This window comes from Protobothrops mucrosquamatus, unplaced genomic scaffold (genome assembly GCF_001527695.2).
Source record: "Protobothrops mucrosquamatus isolate PMUCROS unplaced genomic scaffold, P.Mucros_1.0 scaffold218, whole genome shotgun sequence".
Lineage (NCBI taxonomy): Eukaryota > Metazoa > Chordata > Lepidosauria > Squamata > Viperidae > Protobothrops > Protobothrops mucrosquamatus.
In genome coordinates, this window is record NW_015386571.1 from 1,032,221 (window position 1) to 1,052,399 (window position 20,179).

General features: G+C 37.0%; 1 protein-coding gene across 1 annotated transcript in view; it reads right to left on the minus strand.

Moving 5' to 3' along the window:
• Positions 1 to 207: 207 nt before the first annotated feature.
• MPP5 (membrane palmitoylated protein 5) overlaps positions 208 to 20,179 on the minus strand; it is a 31,783-nt gene continuing 11,811 nt past the window's right edge. The window contains exons 2-13 of the mRNA XM_015814106.1: positions 17,646 to 17,854; positions 15,123 to 15,200; positions 13,372 to 13,518; positions 11,875 to 12,036; positions 10,251 to 10,328; positions 8,179 to 8,362; positions 6,435 to 6,506; positions 5,999 to 6,070; positions 3,595 to 3,762; positions 2,848 to 3,050; positions 1,485 to 1,595; positions 208 to 814 (exon numbers count right to left, since the gene is read on the minus strand). Coding sequence (XP_015669592.1) covers positions 638 to 814; positions 1,485 to 1,595; positions 2,848 to 3,050; positions 3,595 to 3,762; positions 5,999 to 6,070; positions 6,435 to 6,506; positions 8,179 to 8,362; positions 10,251 to 10,328; positions 11,875 to 12,036; positions 13,372 to 13,518; positions 15,123 to 15,200; positions 17,646 to 17,854 — 1,661 coding nt within the window. The 3' untranslated portion in view covers positions 208 to 637. The remainder of the gene's footprint in view (positions 815 to 1,484; positions 1,596 to 2,847; positions 3,051 to 3,594; positions 3,763 to 5,998; positions 6,071 to 6,434; positions 6,507 to 8,178; positions 8,363 to 10,250; positions 10,329 to 11,874; positions 12,037 to 13,371; positions 13,519 to 15,122; positions 15,201 to 17,645; positions 17,855 to 20,179) is intronic.

The following is a 20,179-nucleotide window of genomic DNA, read 5'->3' on the forward strand; positions in this document are numbered from 1 at the left end:
CCATAAAAATATCACATCTCAAATATTGACTCATATATAGAATTCATCTTCAGTGGAATCTTGTTATTTAATAAGCTATCAATCTGATTTACAAAGTATCTAAAGACAAAAAATGTGTATTTACATTGTACATATTTTAAAAAATGCAGTGCTATTGGATAAAGGAATGTTTAATTAAAAAAATTAAATTTAAATTTAAAATTTAAAAAAATTCAAGCCTAAGGACAACTCCATATAAGTGGCCCCTTTATACTATTAAGAAGAAAATGTGCAGATTAATTCCTTTTTCTTCCTGATTATTTCATCCATCCAATGTTTTGTAAAGGTATTGTTGAGAGCTACAATATTTTCATTAGATCATTAAGTTACCAGTGTAAAGTAACCTGTGTTAGTAATGATCATGAACTGTATAAATATACTTGCTTGAAGAACAAAACTCTAGACAAAAAGAAGCTGTTAGAAAAACCTATTTAAATAATTAAAATGTGGCTTGTTCACACTGTGTCTAATTAAAAGTAGAGAAACCAGACATTCTACAATCACAGCAACATTGTTGGATTTGAGAATTAAACAAGTTAATAACAATGAAAAGTATGCAATTGGCAAAAATATTTTCTTCATTGGCGTGGGGTTTTTTTCATCGCAGCCAAGAGGATGGAACCCACTGAGGTTCTGTATCAAGTTTGTTAATTAAACGAAGTAATTCTTGATATGCTTTATCAATATCAGAATTCACAATTGCTGTATCGAAGTAATGGCCATTATTTTGCTCCATCTCTCTGGTTTTCTCTATGATTTCTCTTAGTTCTTCTGGCTGAAATTGAAGTGGAAAAAAATATCCTATATCAGTAATATTTATCTTGCTGTCTCTCTCTCTCTCTCTCTCTCTCTCTCTCTCACACACACACACACACACACACACACACACACACACACACACACGGCCTTATAGAAAAGCAGAACTCAGCTGCATAAGAGAAAACAATATACAAGACAGACAAGTGTTAGGATAAAAACTACTGATTTTCTTTTTAATCCAAAGCATTTCTGACACATTTTAACGAACAGTGGAAGTTTGTGACGGGGAGTCCAAAGAAGTTTATCTTTGTTTTCTCCTTGCTTTTACTAAATTTACCTCCCTTAACCCAGTAGAAGTCACTACACAAATTTAGGCTTACTTTAAGAACTAAGGGAAATCTTTTGTTAAGTATAGTTGGATGTTAACCACGAGATCGTTAACAGAAAAGGGAAATCAATGAAGTTAGAACTAAAACTCTAGTAGCGCTAGTAGATTAGAACATAACCATATAATTTCCCTCTTTAAACATTACTAATGTGACAAGGGCACTTAGCTATAAGGAAGTAAATTGGGATATTCCAGGAAAATATAGCAAGGCTGAAAACATATTATGATATACATTAAAATGGTGGACTTATCAAAAAATGTAAACAACACAATTGAAAACATTACCTATGAGTATTACCTTTGGATTTTTGCCTTCTTTGGCCAGCAATGCACGAAGCCGTTCTTGTGATGGAGGTGCAATGAAGATAATATATGGTTTCAAGTCTGAATTGCGTAAACTCTTCAATGACTAATGTAAAAGTAAAATTTGTGCTATTAATATCCATACCAAACAAAATGAAACCATCAGAGATGTCAATTATCCACTGTCAATAGTATTATGCATTTCTGACTAAACTGTTTATAAGAACCATAAAAATAAACCTAGTTATGTTGGATGAATTTGTTATATACAAATTGGAAACAGGAACTGGATTTGAGCAACTGAATTAAAGACTGGTCTTCTTAATATTAGGCTATGTTTTCCACAAATGTGCCACTTTACAGAAAATTGCATAAGAAGTACAATAGTTATGATTAAAAGCTATATAATGAAAAAATCCTTTAATATATTAGTAGTATAACAATAGAAAGTACTTTAATATTACAATAAATCTAGATTTGGACATGACTTTTTCAGGAACTCAAAATTGTATAAGATCATTCTCTGTTTTTTAATTTTAAATATGAAACTTACCAAAGCCCATAAAATAATTTAAAGACTAGCAGGTAAAAATATAAAGCTTCTGTAAAAAATTAATCCTCTCCTAAATTTGACTGTTGAAAATTTTTTTAAAAGTCCACAGATTTCTTGCTAGTATACTGCTACATATATACCAAGATGTATTGGGGTATGACTAAGATATATTGCAGGGATATACAACTTCCAGTGTCTGTGGTGGTTAAGAACTGGAATGTGGAAAGTTGCAAAAGGTAGTCTCCAAAGAGAAAGTTAAGGCAACCGTGTTCAACTAGACCTTTTTCAGCATCACTGTCACATAAACTGATTCTTAATACAAATTAGCCTTAAATATGCAGAATTAACAGCTAATGTTTAAATTTCTTAACAAAGCAGAAACAATTTCATGTTTCTTAATCATTGCAGTACAATAAAGTTTAATCAAAACGATACTGAAGTTGAGAACCAGTTTGGTCTAGTGCAGGGGTAGGCAACCTTGTGTATTTTATGACTTGTGGACTTCATAGCTCGCTCAGGAATTCTGGGAGTTGAAGTCCACAAGTCATAGAAGACACAAGGTTGCCTACCCCTGGTCTAGTGCTTAAGGCAGCAGCTTAGAAAGCCGAAGACTATGAGTTTGTCCCCCTCAGCCATTCGTGAAAGCCAGCTGGGCGACCTCATCCCAATCCACCTCACAGGGTTGTTGTAAAAAAAATAAGAGGAAGAAAGTGTATCGGATATGTTCTCCACCTTGAATTATTTATAAAAATAGGATATAAACAATCACAATTAAAAATGTAGAGTCCAAAACCTATGTCATTACCTGTGTATGAAGATTTAAGAGACATATCTTTCCAGAATTGATCACCTGCCGGACGGAGTCTATGCTGGTACCGTACAGATTCTTCTCAAATTCCCCATGCTCAATAAACTTTCCTGCTGTAATGTCAGTCTCAAATACTTGCCGTGATACAAAATGGTAATCCCTGCCGGCTACTTCGTTATCCCTCCTATTTCGTGTTGTATCTGAAAAAGACCAATAAGCAAACTTAATAAATCTTGAGCAAGAAGGTACTGTTATAATATATCAGTTTTCAAGACTTTATGAAAAAAGAGCTGTTTGCAAAAAACCTTTTTTCAGCCGAGCATCCTTGAGCTAAATTCAGAACTTTCAGTTTTATATCCAAAAGACTTTGGTTCTTTAAATGGGTTCAAAAATTGTTACATGCAACATATGGCATATATCCAGTGATATATAGCACATTTCCAAACATGCAGCTGAATTAAGAACACTGGTGAACACAGGATGCTGAGAATGACACATGCAACTGAAATTACTGAAACATAAACAGAATAACAATACATTCTTAAAAATGAGAAATGATTAATTAGTAATGTGAAGTTTTTGTGAATAAGATTGACAAATTTCTCTTTATGATGACTTCATGTTTATTAATTACATAAATAACAAATACACAATCAAGGAACTCTAAAGCATCTTCCCTCAATATCACTATATGTCAAGTGTACTAAGCTAGAAAATGACATATTAAGAAACATGTCAACTTACGAGGAACTGCAGAAGCAAATCGGTCAGCTTCATTATTCATTAATCTTTGCCACAGTTCATTTTGACCACAGTTCTGGGGACCAATCAGGACAATAGGTCGTTTCCTATTTGCTGGCTGGTGATAAAGTGACATTTCTTCATAAGTCAAAATCTCCTCGTTGTCATAATCTTCAAAAAGAAAGCCCAAAACAAATGTACAAATTTAAAAAGCTTATTCTTTTCTAAAAAAAAATAATTCTTGCAACACTGACTAGTTGAGAAATATAAATATAAATTCTATTTTGCAAATATCAGAACTGTTTGGATTTTAATAATAATTTGAAGTGTTTTCTCTCATTTCTTTTGCTGCTACTCAGCTATTTTTTACAATTATATATGATAGAAAATGATAGGTAGACAGATACCTATGTATTATAATATGCATAGTGCCTTCCTAGTCAACTTTGACCAAGAAAGTAGTATGCATATTATAGCACGATGCCTATATAGGTATCACAATACAACATTTGTGTTATTCATGCAATAAATGTGGGTGCATGTATTGTGAAGTGTTATATCACAAGTTGCTAATGCTGATAAATTGCAGTGTGCACATAATTCAAAAAGCTTTTTATTAGTAATTAATAAAACATATTGTGTGGCTTCAGATATAGACACAAACACCCTTTATGGGATTTGAACCTGGGCAGTTTACATGTTAGGCAGTGATTTAACCACCAAGCCACAGGCTCTCCTCCCCTTTGTCAGCAGAGTCAAGGGAGTATATACAGAAAGTTTTTCAGACAGACCGGTCTGATTGATTACACCTTGGCATTTTAACTGCTATACCTCAGTTCTACTTTTTACAATCTCTTTTGCCTTGTAGCCCAACTAGGGGGTTAAGCAGGCTCAAGTCACTACTGTGAAACATTTACAAATCCAGATTTCTTTTTCTGACAAAGAGTTAAAGAATTAAGTTGGGAGACTAATATGGCCATTTCGAGCTCATTCTGCTCTCATCAGTTAGCCATACCCTTATGGGGCTTGGTGGTTAAATCACTGCCTAACATGTAAACTGCATATAGAAAGTTTTTCAGACACACACACACACATATATATATACATATGTGTGATATAGATTGACACAGTTGAGATTTAAATTAATAATAAAAGTCCTCTGAGATGCCTTTAATATATTAAGAAAAGTATTCACTCAAATAATGATCCAAAATATTAGATGTGGAATTGTGTTCACATGCTTTTTGGCATCTTTCTTCACGACATGAAGAGTCACTGTCAAAAGAGAAGATTTATTTCCTATCCAAATTTTTGATCCTGAGTAAAAAAAATACTCATATATGTAGTCTTCAACTTACAACCATCTGTTTAATGACCATGGGAAGTTATGACATTACTGACAAAAATGACTTATGACCAGTCCTCACACTTATGGCCATCACAGCATCCCCACAGTCATATGATCAAAGTCGGGCACCAGCATGTATTTTTGATGGTTGCTCATCTCAGGTCACATGACTGCCATTTGCAACTTCCTCAGGGAGCTTCTGACAAGCTTCCTCAATAGAGGAAGCTGTATTTGCTTAACAACCAGGTAAAAAGATCACAAAATCAGGCACGACTCACTTAAGGACTGCACTGCTAAGTAATGGGACTTCCATTCCCAATTGTAGCCATAGGTTGAGGACTACCTGTATCCCTGAAGATTAGCATCATTTCTGAACTGCTATGGAGACACTGAACCCTCAAATGAAAGTTACTGTACAATATGGTGGTAATCATGAACGTGGTCAAAACCCAAAGAACAAGAGACAAGAGAAGATTTTAAAAAAATATTTCAAATATTTTAAATGGTTCCGTATGACTAATTTATTTTTAAAATAAGCAACTGAGCTATCATAACAACTGTATACTTTGATAAAACAAAAAAAGGGAAAAGTTATATAGGTAATTCTTGATTTATAACCATTCATTTTGCAACCATTCACTGAAAAAAAAAAAGATGTACAACCAATCCTTGCACTTAATACCACTAATAAATTAGCCACATGATCAAAATTTGGGCACTTGGCAACCGGTACGCATTTTATAATAGTTTAGCATCCTGAGGTCATGGATCACTATTTATGACCTTCCCAGCCGGCTTCTGACAAGCAAAGTCAATGGTGGAAGCCAGATTTGTTTAACAATCGCATGATTCACTTAATAACTGAAGTGATCCACTTAACAACTGTAGCAAAAAAGGTCCTGAAATTGGGTGAGATTTACTTAACAACCACCTTGCTTAGCAACAAAAATTCTGGTCCCAACTGTGGTTGCAAGTTGAGGACTATCTGCACCATATCTCATTAACAATTCATTCATCTAGAAAAAAAATATCTTGAAGTCAGCTGAAACCCTTTCTTACCATCATTTTTATTGGCATTGTACAAAACTTTCTTCCGTTTCTTTTTGTTCTTCTTTGCACACCAAAGCTTCCCTAAAAGCAACCAAACAACAGTCAGTTACTCAACTTGGTCCTTTTAGTGTTTGTTAAGAAAAACTGCATATAAGAACTGCACTTAAGATAAGACCTTATTAAAGTTGATATATAGAATTCCAACTCCCGGAATTCTCAGGGTAGCGTGCCCTGAAAGTTGAAGTCCACACATTTTAAAGTTGCCAGATTTGAAAAACACTGAGGTAGTATCCTCTTTAAAAAAAGGGGGGTACTTAAACCCGATCATCCCTCTTAAGACAAATCAATTGTCCAGATAGTAAATCCATCTATCTGCTGCAACTATTAAGACAACTGAAAAACACTAAACTTGCTAACACAAGTATTTTTGAAGTCTTCCACTTACCTGATTTTTCTGGCTCTTTGTCCTCTTCTATAGTTTGCTTCATCGCTTCTCTTTGCTGCTGAAAACTTTTTCCTTCATGAAAGAAAGTATGTATAAGAATAAACACTGAAAGAACATAACAGTATCTCTCTCATAATAATAAACTATGTTATTTTGAGAGCATTTCAAAAGAGGCTCAAAGAAAACTGCCACTGAAGATATTTGAAAAAAAAAAATCACTAAGTATGTATCTTTCATAAAATTGCATGAAGAATATGCTTCTCACCCTGTGAGCAGTTTTCTTTTCTCTATTTGGCAAGTCAAGACAATGACATAAAATGGATTCAGATTCAAATTAATTATGAAACTATTTGTGTATTATGGGATTGGCCCACCCCACTTGCTCTGGCAGAAGGGGCTGGCTATAGATCCTGTCGCCCAAGCAACTTTGGCTGGTGGGGGTCCAGAAGAGCCTATTCTGGAACATTGTGTGCCCTGCGGGATCTGTCCCCACCCTTTTAGCTTTCTGAAAAGGCCTGAAGACCTGGCTATGCCAGTTAGTCTGGGGTCCTGGTTGGGGCGGGGCATCCCTCATTGGAGATAGTTAGCAGATTGAGAAGATCCCACCTCCACCCCATTTATGTATTCGTTCCTTTTTTAAAACTCAGTTTTTGTTCACTTTTAACAATGTTTTTAATGTTTTATCTCACTGTTTTATGATGTTGTAAGCCACCCAGACCCATTCAACAATAAGATGGGAGGCATATAAATTGAATAAATAGATGTTACTTTATTAATTTATGTTATGCAATTTTATTACATTTTATGTCTATTTTTTTGTTTTGATGATAATGATGATGATAATACTCATTCAGTCATGTCCAACTCTTGGCGATTCTATGGGCCAGGTCTCTCCACATCTTCCAATCTTGCACTACTTCTTTGAATTGTTCTATGCTCTGGCTGCTGTCCAGCCACCGTGTTCTTCGGCGGCCTAGTTTCCTTTTACCGCTAACTCTTCCAAACTTAATTGCTTTCTCTAGCGATTTATTAATTATAGGTTTATCTATTTTCACTGCAGTGTTCTCTCACCTAAAGGAGTAATAAAAAGGGCTCTAATACTTCACTAGTCATTAAATATGGTACAATACTAGAATGCTCTTATTCTTGTGAAAAAGTACATTTTTAGCAATTTAAATAATAAATTCCCAAACTAAGGTTTATTAATAGGTCCATTCTGCCTTGTTGTATTCTTAAGGAAACATTATAAACATGAATAAATCTAAATTTATTATTTGCTATATATAGCAGGAGCCCTTTCAGTTGCAAGCCTTTGCCCTACAGCAAGCATTCCCTTTGTAACTTCAATACATATTTTATTTAAGACCAATAGCACTTGCACATATTTTTTTCTATTTCCAATATTATTGATTACATTTCAAATATACAGAAAAACTAGTTTTAAAATATGATTCTATAGTTGAAGATGTAACAATAAAATAAGCACATAACCAAACATTAAGTTTTCATGATTAAAAACCTAGGGGAACATCAGGCCAATAAACTGCTGGTATTAACTGTGCTATTGCTTCTGCTTTTTATCAACTCTTCAAAAAAGGGATAATGATTGTATTATATTAGAAGGCATCATACAAAATAAAACATTTCTTTGCTCAAGAGACCAATAGGAAGCATTGGGAGTGTGTGTGTGGGGATATTTTATGAACATCTGTGTGAATTGTCTGCTGTTCTTAACATTAAGTACCTGGAATGAGGCCTGCCAAAGGCTGATTTTCTTCATCTCCATCTCGATAAGCCTGCCACCAATTTGGATCTTCCTGGCTGATCACATGGAGTATGTCTCCTTTTTGAAAAGACAGCCCTAACTCTCTGCAAGGGACATAAGGGTCATCAGAAGGATCGTAGTCAAAGTGAGCCTTCACATGTATCTAGGACACAAAAATATACAAACACAAAAATGGATAGGCAATTCTAATGATTAATTTCTAGTAAGATGTCCCCCCCCCCCTTTTAAATACCCTTACTTCAAAAACGGATTAAAATTCCCAACGGACACATCATCTGATGGATTTAAAAGATTTCCTGGAGTTCCACAGGAACCTGGAAGGTCTTCTGTTAGGTTCCTTGTTGAATATTGGAATATAGAGACAACTAGAGCAGAGGTCCCCAACCTTTTCTGCACCAGGGACTGGTTCCGTGGAGGTTTTTCTGCAGACTGGAGGGGGCATGGTTTTGTGTGCTGCCTGTATTCTGCAGATGGGGCTTTGCTTGTTTGTGAGAACTGGTTGGTGGCATGCTGCGGCCCGGTACCGGTCCACGGCCCAGGGGTTGGAGACCCCTGAACTAGGGTACTTAACAGATAGGCCCTGACTAGGTACTCCCTGCCCACTGATGCAGTTCTTTGGTTTATTGAGGAGCATTGTGAAGTGAAGTAGGCAAAGAGACAGCTGGAATGATGCTCAAGATGTGAATGCAACCTGACATTGGCAGGAGCCCAGGTTCAAACCTATGCTGTAGTAAAAAGGGCATGGGCTGCTGGGCAGCTAATGTGTTCTGGATTCTTCTGGGGAAGGATAGGCTGGAAGATCCAGTCAGTGTTAAGTTGCCATTATCTGGCTGAGAACTTCATAGATAAAATTATTTGCATGTGTTCCCAATTAGAAGATGGATAGAATCTATAGAAATGTTAGAAGTAACATCTTGTAGTATTATCTGGGAGGCTTTGGAGCCCACAGATCTCCCAAAATGAACAGAGTCCTCGGCAATCTTAGCTTTGCTACTTGTGAACTGGATCTGTCCCCCACCTGATGAATTAAAGCAGTAAGGTAGGAGATTCGAAGTTGGATCTCATTTGTGATTAAGTAGGAGCTATCAGAAGTCCTTAAAGAGGCATTGGTTTGCTCACTCAAGAAATCAGGGTTCAATCCAACAAAACTGAACAATTTCTACCATTTTAAATTATTTTTGGAGGAGAGGTTTACTGAGAACATAGTTGGGCCAACACACAAAGGGCTCTGGAGGATATGGATTAACTAGACCCCTGGCATTCTGGCTTCAGACCTGTGCAAGGGTTGGAAACTGCACTGGTGATTCTCATGAATGCCCTTTGGCAGTTTCAGATAGAGGTGTTTTGACTATCCTAGTCTTTTACATCTTCCAGGATGCACGATTAGTAGATTCATTCATGTTAAGAAACAGGAAGGCTTCTCTCTTACTAGCCCTTGTACTTCTCCTAAAGCTTCTCATGGGGAAGGGATAACAGATACTAAGGAAAACCCTAAGATGTGGACATGACAATCCTGAAAGCCTTTATCATTCTCTCCTATTCATTTTCTCCTGCCTCTTAGAAAAGAAACTTGCTCTTCAAATTACTGCTCCAGACACTTGTAGAAATATACAAGACTCAGAGTCTTTTTAAATTAAATTTCTTCTTCTCATATAGCCCGAATACTTCCTTTAAATAATAAATTGTGGCAGGACTCTAAGTAAAATTCAAAAAGTGAATTTTAGATTGTTATAACCAAGAATCAAGGAATGGGTGGCCTGATGTTGCTTAGTTTTTGAAATGTCAAGTGACTCTGAATAACATGTCCTTAGATTTTTAATGTTTGGTTTTAATTTATTTTTGTTTTAACATACATACATTTTTATCACTGTAAGCTGCTCAGAGTTACTCTACGGTAAGATGGAAGGCCAATAAATTTTATAAATAAACAAATATAAATAAATAAAGAGAAGTTTTTTTAAAAAACAAACAAACTATAAGCATCAACTGAACCTCTGTTATGTGAAGTATTATCTGATATAGTCACATACCACTGTCTCCTTAGTAGGTGGGGGCTTGCTCTGCTGACTTGGAATCAGTACAAATGTCAGAGTGCCATGCATGTCTGCCTGTGAAGAAAAGCATCAATGAATTATAATTTTAGATCATCTTAGGTTCCTTGGTAAATTACTGTTCTTACCCAATTGTCTTCTTTCTATATGCTGATCTGAGATTTCACAACTCCATTTGGATGGATTCTGATATAAAGTGCTACATTATTCTTCTTTTAAAAATCAGCCATGTGTATCAGACCTAGCACCATAAGTTTAACAATGGGAATGGCACCATTACTCAGGTCACACTTCAGAGACAGAGTATCCCTGATTTTTATTTATGAATTAACTTTTTGTCAATATTCCAATATATTGTAATCTGCTGGATTATTTATTTATAATCTGTACCAGTGAGATGCGTGGCACAACCATTTTAATAAATAAATAAACAAACTGTTAAGATGAGCTGAGTTGAGAGAAAGTGACTGGGCCAAATCACTCAGCTGGCATTGTACTCAAGGTAGAATGCTTGTTTTAAATGATTAGGGATGTATATGCACTAGGCCAGTGGTTCTCAACCTGTGGGTCGGGACCCCATTTGGGGTCGATTGACCATTTCACGGGGGTCGCCAAGCAAGGCTGTCCGCCATTCTTTTTGTCCGCCATTTTTTCCCCCTTTTCCGGTGGGCCTTACCTCCCTTGGGCTGGGCCAGCTGGTGGTCGGCCTGCTCCGTCTCTGCCGCTTGCCAGCTACACCTCGGCCGGCGCAGGGGGCGGAACCACGCATGCGCGGCGCTCCAGGGCAGGGAAAGTCCTCGACTTACGACCAGTTGGGTAGTCCTCGACTTACGACCGGTTTAGTCCTAGACTTATGACCGGTTTAGTCCTCGACTTACGACGGTTGGGGTCGCGGCATTAAAAAGGTTGAGAACCACTGCACTAGGCTGTATTCGAGGCATATTTTAATGTACTGTTATGCTTGCTGTTTTAAGGTTAATATTTGTTTACTGGGTTCAAACCAATTCAATTTATTTGTAATTATTGTGCTGTGTTTTGTACTGTACCTTGCTAAAAATATAATATTTGGCCTTTTTTTGTGCAACATACAGATGTTAAAGCCATTTTCATTATGTCTTAAGATATACATGGAAATTTTGGCTGGTAAAACATATTTAAACCAGAAATAGTTACAACTTAGAGATTAAACATTCCACTAATAGAAACTTAGAAGCTTATGCATGGCCATTAAAGTTCAGCCTAAACAAAGTTTCTGACTTCTGCAAATGAGTATTGATGGAGCTCCAAGGACTGATTCTTTGAAACAATTTGCAATTGGCATGCTAAATATAACATCAGAAGATTTTCTTTGCTCCACCCCTTTTTTCAATTGTATCCAATTCTCAGTTCACCTGGACAAGTCCCTGCAGTTTCCTTGGCAACATTTTTCAGAAGTGGTTTGCCATTACCTCCTTCCTAGGGTTGAGAGAAAGTGTCTGGCCCAAGGTCACCCAACTGGCTTCTCGCCCAAGGCAGGACTAAAACTCCTGATCTCCCGATTTCTGGCCCGATGCCTTAACCATTATACCAAAACTGGCTCTATCAAATAAGTGACATAACATACCAGCAAGTCAAAAACCTCATTAACATCTTTTCCACGAATTTCAGTTCCATTGATTTCCAAAACTTCATCACCTTCATGTAAGAGCCCACTCTTTTCTGCAGCACCTCCTTTCACTATTCGACTAATGATGACTGAATCCATTTCATTTCGTACTGTAGCACCCTGGGTAATAGAAAGTGAACATCTGAGATGATGAGAAATATAACTAAAATAAAAGAAGTTTGATTCGAACCAGATTGAAACCACCACTCAGGCACCTTATGATCAATCTGTCAGTCTAATCCAGTGTTTCTCTACCATGGTAAATTTAAGATATCTAGACTTCTACTCTCAGAGTTCCCCAATCAGCCTTTCTGGCTGGGAAACTCTGGGAATTGAAGTCCAGACATCTTAAAATTGGTCTGATCTATTCCACAGAGTACGTAAGACAGAAAAATCTGCAAGAGAATCATGCATGTTTGTGTTTCAATGATATTCTTCAGTCTTTCAGGAGTAAGTTAAAAATAGAATGAAAAGAAAGAAAAACGAAAAATACAGTTTTTAGATAATGTTTAGTTTCTATTAGCACATTATGGCATCGTGTGCCAATCATTACAAAAAAAATTAATTCTCTCTACTAATAAATATGCACTATCATTCTTAGATTTTGTAGTTCAGAGCCAGAAAAAGTAACCAGATATAATTTTTTTTCTTTTCCTTTCTTCCACCCATCATATGGGTATAAAGTGACAAAACAAAGGTGCCTTTTGGGAAGAAGAGTTGTGACATAATGGTAAAGATGCATGTATCCTGTCAACCTTTCAAGACATGGCAGGTCAGGAAACACATCACACGTACTCCAGCAAAACTATTTTTATAAGGCATAATAAATACAAGTGTGAAAGGGTATCAGAGTTTCTTTTTACCCAACCTTGTACCAAATAGAATCAAAGCTATTATTTTGAGTTTATTTCTCAGGTTTTTAATTTTCCCAAATTGTGTAGCTATTTTATCTCCTTTAATGGCTCATTTCCAAGGTCATTTATACAATCGTTTCTATATACTGTGATGAATATGAGTGCAATTACAGAACTGGTGTCAATCCTGCTGTAAAGTTTATCTAAAGCACAGCAGTTTACTGGAATGAATGATAAAGTATTAATCTTTAGTATATTCATATATTGAGGAAGATTGAGAGGTGTGCCTTGTAAGTACAGAAAATATGCTCAATTTTCAATTCAATTTTATGCAGAAACATACATATAAGAAAACCAGCACTTGAGTCTGCTTAAAATAGATCAGAATTTTCAGGAGAATCTGAGAATACGACCAAAAACTCATTATTTATCAGTCCACAAAGCCAGCTGTAGAGTGGGAAAATGATTTGCACATTTTTATATACCTGAGGGAGAGCATTTGTGTTCCCTTTTTTGAGACAATGTACTATAATGATCAGACCGAGCATTGTAAAAAATATGGGAGTCAATGTTTTTCCAGATCACATTTTAGTATACTTACCAATGGAATATCTCTCGCTTTCTCAATGCGAACAATTTTAACTGTTTCTCCTCCATACACACCAACATTTTCATATATCTTTTCATCTGCCACTGATTCGGGTTGCATTTCCTGTTCAGCAATTTTATCATGAGCCAATAGTAGTGCCTGGTGCAAAACAGTATACTTACGGTTTATTATGGTATGACCAAATAGATGGCATAGGGTAAAAATACCACAAAAATTCAATACTGGATACAAAATTCAATACTGGATGCAATATGAACCAGAAGACATTTTTCTTATATTTTCTTCTGATTCCATATGCGTGGACAATCAAATTAAGGAATGCTACCAGTACAGTCAGTTACAACCATAACTGAGACCACTTGCGGTGTTTGGTCCCGCCCTCAACTCCTTTCCGCCACTACCGGAACAATTTTCACCAGGATGGAGACCTTGGGGAAACTGGAAGCTCCGTTGCATGCAAATGCACTTAGAAACGAGTGCCTCACTCTTGGCTCCGTTTTTGCCTGAAAAAGCCATTTTTCAAGCCCCTTCCTGGCAAAAACAAGCCTCTGGAGCAAGCGCGCCTTGCTCTTATTGAGAGCAATCCTGCAAAAACAAGCTCCAGGATGAGCACACCTCGCTCTGTGGCTCCATTTTTGCCAGAAAAAGGCATTTCTCAAGCACCTTCCTGGCAAAAACAAGCCTCCAGAGTGAGCATACCTCACTCTTTGGCTACGTTTTCATTGGAAAAAGCCATTTCTCAAGTCCTTTTCTGGCAAAAACAATCCTCTGGAGGGAGTGCCCTTGCTCCGGAGGCTTCTTTTTGTAGGATTGCTCTTAAGAAGAGTGAGGCATGCTCGCTCCGGAGACTTGTTTTCACTAGGAAGGGATTTAAGAAATGACTTTTTCCTGCAAAAACCTAGCCAAAGAGCGAGGCGTGTTTGCTCCAGAGGCTTGTTTTTGCCAGGAAGGGGCTTGAGAAATGGCTTTTTCCTGTGAAAAGCTAGCCAAAGAGCAAGGAGCGCTTGCTTTGGAGGCTTGTTTTCACTAGGAAGAGGCTTGAGAACTGGCTTTTTCCTGTGAAAACTTAGCCAGAGACCGTGGCGTGCTTGCTCCAGAGGCTTGTTTTCATCAGGAAGGGGCTTGAGAAATGGCTTTTTTCTGGTGAAAAGCCTCTGAACCCTGATACTGGCAGGGTGAAGCAGCGGCGGCCAGACCAGACCCTTCCCCGTCTCTCCTTGCTTCCCCAAAGCCTCTCTTCACTAACCTCCTTTCCACTTCCATTTTCCGCCAACACATGCAGGGCAACAAAAGAAGCTTGTGGGACTACCGGTTAAAAAAAAAGTTCAATCAGACCTTCCAACTTTGCGAGATCTTTTTTTTCCCGCGAGAAGTTGGAAGGTCAGGTTGATCTCTTTTTTTTAAAATCCCATAAAGTTCTTTTGTTGCCCTGCACACGGAGAATGGAGCTGGAAAGGAGGTTAGTGAAGGAATGTGGTTGCCCTGGGGTGGGGGTTAGGATTTGGCATTGTGGATTGTGGAATGTTTGTGCTCTGGTGGGGCTATTCAAAACACAGGGATTCCCTGCATTTTGAAGCATCATGTGACTACACAGAAAGTAGCGTTCCATTTCTGAAGCGCCCCATTCCAGGCATACAGAGCTTGCATACAGATAGAGGGAAAAAACAGTAGATATCTATATATTGTTTATAGTATATTTTAAAAAACTGAATACTCTACACTTTAAAATAGAGTGTTCCTACCTGAACATGAGGAGCATTCAATAAAGAATTAAGTTCCAGCCCATCTTTCTGATGGCTTGGTCTCAAAACATTTTGTACCTGGGAATTAGAAACACCAAAAATGTAACATCAGTTACCATATACATCATAAGCAAAGTATTATTTTACTTTTCACACAAGAACATCTTTTCTATAAGCAGTGTAGTATGTCAAACAAACATTGATTTCCTAACTATTTTTTCAATACAGTAAATGGATAAAATAAATCAGAGACCACATTAATTTTTAACACAACATTCCCTCACGAGTATTCAAGGATCTTCCAATTCCAAATGTCTCTGAAGAACAGCCATCTAAGTAGGTCTGTAACTCCTGCAGGAGGGGAATGATGGGGTATTACCAAACATGACTAGATAGGGGTCAAATTCCATCCTGAATAGATGGAACCCAACCTGTGTGTTCGTCCTGAGGACAGGGAATGCTGAAGTTCTACATCCTAATTGAAGTAAAGGGGTTGAGAGTCCAAGGTTCCTTTTTTGGTGGTTTCTCCCACTATGAAAAACCTTTGCCTGAAAGATGCATGGAGTTCTCATTCTGCTAGGCTTTTGCAAGACATCAAAGGTCATTTTATACTATCATTGTTTTACCCCCAAAGGTGCTTTTTCAAAAGGCAACTGGACTTGTTTTTCCTTGAAGATGTTTCGCTTCTCATCCAAGAAGGTTCTTCAGTTCATGGATGAGAAGCGAAACATCTCCAAGGAAAAACAAAGTCCAGTTGCCTTTTGAAAAAGCACCTTTGGGGCAACCATAACCTGGATGACTGAGAATCTCCATAGATATATTATTGTTTTAATTATAATGGTGTGGTAGGATTACCTTGATAGGCTGATTTCTCTTTGCTGCTGTTAAGGTTTGGTGGGCTGTTTTTCAGAGCGAAGGTTTTTTTATTTTTTAACAGTTACTGAAAACCATCCAGAATCCCAGACTAAGGTAGAATAGAACAGAATAACAGAGTTGGAAGGGACCTTGGAGGACTTCTAGTCCAACCCCCTGCTTAGGCAGGAAACCCTATAACATTTCAGACAAATGGTTCTCCAATTTCTTCTTAAAAACTTCCAGTATTGGAGCATTCACAACTTCTGGAGACAAGTTGTTCCACTGATTAATTATTCTAGCTGTCAGGAAATTTCTTCTTAGTTCTAGATTGCCGCTCTCCTTGATTAGTTTCCATCCATTGCTTCTTATTCTGCCTTCAGGTGCTTTGGAGAATAGCCTGACTCCCTATTCATTGTGGCATAGCCTGAGATATTGAAACACTGCTATAATGTCATGCCTAGTCCTTCTTTTCATTAAACTACACATACCCAATTCCAGCAACTGTTCTTTATATTTTAGCCTCCAGTCCCCTAATCATCTTTGTTATTCTTCTCTGTACTCCTTCTAGACTCAATATCTTTTTTACACCGTAGTGACCAAAACTGGATGCAGTATTCCAAGTGTGGTCTTATCAAGGCATTATAAAGTGGTATTAACACTTCACATGATCTTGATTCTATCCCTCTTGTTAATGCAGCCTAGAACTGTGTTGGCTTTTTTGGCAGCTGCAGCACACTGCTGGTTCATATTTAAGTGATTATCCACTAGGACTCTGAGATCCCTCTCACAGTTACTACTATTGAGCAAGGTACTACCTATACTGTACCTGTGCATTTGGTTTTTCTTGTCTAAATGTAGAACCTTACGTTTTTCACCACTGAATTTCATTTTGTTAGATAGCGCCCTATTTTCAAGTCTGTCAAGATCCTTCTGTATCTTAAGCCTATCTTCTGGAGTGTTGACTATTCCTGCCAGGTTGGTGTCATCTGCAAACCTGATGAGTTGCCCATCTATCCCCTCACTCAGATGATATACAAACATTTGTATACATAAAATATTACTGAAAATCAATGACTAGATAACACATTTTGGCAGTATAGCAGTATAATTTTGAGAGATTTTGCCTGTTACATATAAGGATTCAGGATGATGTATACAGCAATAGCAATAGCGCTTAGACTTATATATTGTTTAATAGTGCTTTACAGCACTCTCTAGGCAGTTTACAAGTCAGCATATCGCCCCCAACAATCTAGGTCCTCATTTTACCAAGCTCAGAAGGATGGAAAGCTAAGTAAACTTTGATCCCATCAGAATCAAACTCCGGGGTATGGGCAGAGTTAGCCTACAATACTGCATTCTAACCATTAAGCCACCAAGACTCCTGTATATATGAGCCTGTGGACTAAGTGTACCTATAGTATTTCTGAGGCAGTACAGGTAGTTCTTCTTTAGCAACTGCCTCAGGAAGTGACAGTTTGTAATATGTCAGTTTCCTGACCAAATCCACCCTCATACTCAAATATCTGTGCCTGATCACAATGCACACTGGATTAAGAGCAACACTTGTGTTGAGAACCTCCAGTGAGGATTATGGTGGTCAAATCATTTTTAAGGTGTGGATACGGTGTCACAACTTGATTGTCACTCAGCAGCCAGCATACATACCTCTTGTGCAAGTTCTTGTGCGTTGGAGACAAGAGGATATGGAGGACTTGCTTTGTTCATATGCACAGTAACAGCATTGTGTATCTTAAATGCATTTTGAAAGTCAGTATTTTGCACAAGCTGTAAAATGAGAGCAATTTCTTCCTGACTTTGTGGATCTATCAGCGTGTGTTGGACATGCTTAAGAGAACACAGCAGCTCATCAACCTCTGCAAAAGGGAACAGGTGCACTAGTAAGTATAGATATACTAAATATATGAAATACACTTTGTTAATTAGAATTATCTCACTATTTATTACAGTTATTATTTCCTGCATGAAAACGAAAGCAACAGGCTGGTAAACGGATTATCCCATAAACAAACCATATAGAATCAGATGAACAAAATCTTATAACAAATTAGTTACAAACCAAACTCCCTTGAAATTCATCTTTACTTGATAGGGTATGTTAAACAATAACACAAAATCATTCCATAACATTTGATGAAGTCAAAGACCACTAAATAAAATATTTGAGTTTGAAAACTATCTGTATCCGGCAAAGGTTACAGAGAAAAACATGTCCACCCTCATCCCCAGTGCATCCCTATGAAAGAAGGATTTGGCCAGTGGTTTGAAAGGCTCTTGACCATCTAAACCCGCACCCTACCCTCTTGGTCGAGTAACTCAACATAGAATATGGAACCCATATCCTTTCCACTATAGTCCTACAAATATGCATAGATGCAAACTGAGAGGAAAGGAGAAACACAGATGCAACATGTTAATTCATTATGCAGAATAAAATAACAAATGCTCCTATAATTATTGGGAAGAATTCCAAAAGTCAGGCTTTGTTTATCCTACCTTGTTGGATTTATATCACTTCCTTGGACCTCAATCCTGAGTAAGTTATACTCGTTTTCCGATTTCCATTCTTCCAAACTTATATGAAATATCAATGTAAGAAAAGTACTGTCATACTACAATTCCCATAGCGATCACCAACAGACCACAAACCTGAGAATATGGTTGTGGGAGGGAATGGAATATCTACTTCAGGAACTTCCTATCTTTTTCTGTAATTTTGTATTACATATTTGGGAGGTTCTACATAATCTCAAGATCTGCAGAATTGCTCACATTGGTGCTACTAATTAATTATCCTGAACTTTCAGAGTTTAATATCACTGTACTGTGCTAAGCTACACCTTGGAAGGAAAATTATGCACTGATGTCAGCAGTATGATTATAGTATGTTTTTTTAGTGGCTGAAAAGTCAAGGAATTTAATTAGAGAAAGTGAAGGAGGGAGGAAATAGGAAACTGATTCATGGCACACCATAAATTCTGAAAAGATAACAGAAGATGAGAACATTTTTTCATCAAAATAAAAGAGTTTTATCTCACTTCATTACTTGTGAAAAGCACAGTTTTAGACATCAAATGTTCACTATCAGGCTTTAGAAGGGCTTAGTCAATTCTAAAATTTGATGTGAGGTTATTTAAAGTCAAAAGACTTGACCCTGTCACATACTGCAACGCATTGTCAGATCACCATTACTTCTACCTTGCCTGGCAATTTATCTCTAATTTTCAATTTATTAAACTTAGGTCACCAACATGGGTTCTCTCATTGATTTAGAATAAAATTATAAATCTAAAAATAAATCCAGAGCTATTAAAAAGATTTTTTTAAAAAAAGTAAAAGTAGTGAAGGCAGGCTTAAAATAAAAGTTTTACAGCTTTTTTAAAAGCACAGAAGCAAAGAAGTTAAACCCATCAATGGAGTAAAGGAATCCATTCCAAAAAACTAAGATGATTAAAAGTTTTCTCAAGAGAAGCCCGGGGCCACTGTAACTCTCTCCAGATAACTTTAGTGAGCTGGGCTGCAGGGCATGGAATCATATAGTTACAAAAAGAAGCGTTGTCTCAAGGAGCTTGGCTCTATACTTTATAAGGTTTCTTTAAATAATAAGCAGCACCCTGTACTTTACCCAGAAAGAAGTCAGCAACAATGCAATGCACTGGGCCCTCATATAATGTAGCCCCTCTGATTTCAGAGGTCAATCTGACTGCTGACTTCTGTAAATTTCCAGGTTAGACATAAAGGAAATACTTTGTGAAATTATCCATTAGCTATTTACCAAATCCTTTCCCCAGTTCATTGTACTAATGTGCATTTTAATTCATTCTTCCTCATGGGCATGTGTTTACAAACACATACAATGCATAATTCATGTTTCAAAGAGTAGCAGAGAACAATAAGGATAACACTACAGAAATAAGAGAAATGAGAGATTTCTTTTTCGGCATGACAGGAAAGCCCATTAGCTGAAGAGAAAGGAAGGTATTGCTGTAATAATTGAAAATAATTGAATGATAATTAAGTAATTGAAGTTGTAAACCTTATTAAGGGTTCCAAATGATTTTTTATAGGTGTAGCTTTATGAAATGATATAATTAATTTCTTAACTTTATGGAGATGGAAACTTTTTTTCTTTTCTTTTTTTGTATAAGTAAGGGATGCTGTTAAACTATCTTGCTGAAATG